Source organism: Plasmopara halstedii (genome assembly GCF_900000015.1).
Source record: "Plasmopara halstedii genome assembly, contig: Scaffold_350, whole genome shotgun sequence".
In the NCBI taxonomy this organism is placed as follows: Eukaryota; Oomycota; class Peronosporomycetes; order Peronosporales; family Peronosporaceae; genus Plasmopara; species Plasmopara halstedii.
The window spans coordinates 442,472-443,885 of NW_020187271.1; the positions used below are offsets into that span (position 1 = coordinate 442,472).

The following is a 1,414-nucleotide window of genomic DNA, read 5'->3' on the forward strand; positions in this document are numbered from 1 at the left end:
AATGTCTATCGTCATCGCCATCCAATAAGATGTCCATTCCGCTTCCCAACAGGGCTTGATGTTCGATATTTGCGCATGCGGGCTTACAAGAATTGCCTCGCCCTCCATGCGACCGTCGCTTGGACTCCACCATGAGCAGACCCCTTTGGTTTGGGTTGGTTCGTACCCCCAACTTCGACTATGTATCCTCGTCAACGTCGGGATCTCTTCGCTCGTCGAATGCGTTTCCTGGAGGAAAACGACCGAGTGCTGTCCAGCAACGGAAGTTTGTCTAAGATTGTCGAAGCGCTCCCCGATGAGTTTCATCGTGTTCTGCATACCTTGGACATTCGGAGTGTGGTTCGGCGTATCCCTCGTCTCGACTTCCGTGCTCCCTTGCGAAGGTATCTGCTTGCCTTGGCTTGCGCCTGAAAATCTTGAACTAGCTGATCTTATCTGCCTTCATCATCCATCAGGTAATAGTAGTGGCTCGACCGGAACTTGTATCTCCTGAGGCCCTGAGCTATGGTCGCCCACACCCCCGGCCTCATGCTCCCGTGGGGAGCCTGTAGCATCTTGTGTGGCCTTCACTAGAATCTTTTGATTCCAGCGATGGCCAGGTCGGGCCGATGTCCATCTGTTGAATCAGCTTGATTCCAACCTTGATGGCAGGCCTCCAATCTTTCTTATCCAAAATAGCTCGAATAGCCGCGCGTACTTGATCGTTCTTTTCGAAAGCCGATGCGATATCTTCCAGACAAACATCCTTCCCTCGTCTTAATGGCGTCGGGTCCACTCCGCAAATCGGTCTCCAAAAGAAGATTATGTACGAAAGGAAACTGGTTAAAGCCCATTCCGACTTATCCAAACCGAGATGTGCATGTCCTGAAAGAGCTGTAGGAACTCTTGCTTTCAGTCGCTTCCGCCTGTCCGAGTTGGTTACTAGACTCCATTTCGTTCCATTTTGTTGGTCAGCGCTATCAATGAAGTTTAACCACTCTTTGATGAATTGCTTGTCCAGATGCGTTTCGAGGCGGTGAAGGTAATCGACCTGGGCTCTGACCGCTTGATGTATACCCCAATTGGTCAAACACTCATTACCGATAACTTAGGCAGCAAGCTCAGAATTAGGTAAGGAGTAGAAGAGTTGCTTAAGAAGGCCAAAACTGCGTCATTGGAAACGCTCAATGTCTCCACATCCCGGAACTTTGAGACTTCCATCTTCAGACCGTTGATACGGCCGCTCGCCGTCCATTTCTTCAGTTTCGTGAGATCGCTCTTTCTCCGCTCCTGATCTTCGTTGGGCCAAGTTTTTCTTGGGCCTTGAAGCCCAAGGAATCGAAGGTATGCTTCGCGATCTTTTCTTCTCACCACTCGATCTTCCACGGTCTTTCCATCCTGAGATGTTGACATTAGTTGTTGTGCAGCTTCGTGC

The 1,414-nt window shown here is 50.1% G+C and overlaps 1 protein-coding gene across 1 annotated transcript; it reads right to left on the reverse strand.

Moving 5' to 3' along the window:
• Positions 1-526: 526 nt before the first annotated feature.
• PHALS_09139 (uncharacterized protein) lies at positions 527-1,392 on the reverse strand (the record flags this gene model as incomplete). Its single annotated transcript, XM_024724585.1, has 2 exons — positions 527-1,030; positions 1,081-1,392. The coding sequence occupies 2 exons, from the start codon at positions 1,390-1,392 to the stop codon at positions 527-529; spliced, it is 816 nt and encodes a 271-aa protein (XP_024575446.1).
• Positions 1,393-1,414: the final 22 nt, after the last annotated feature.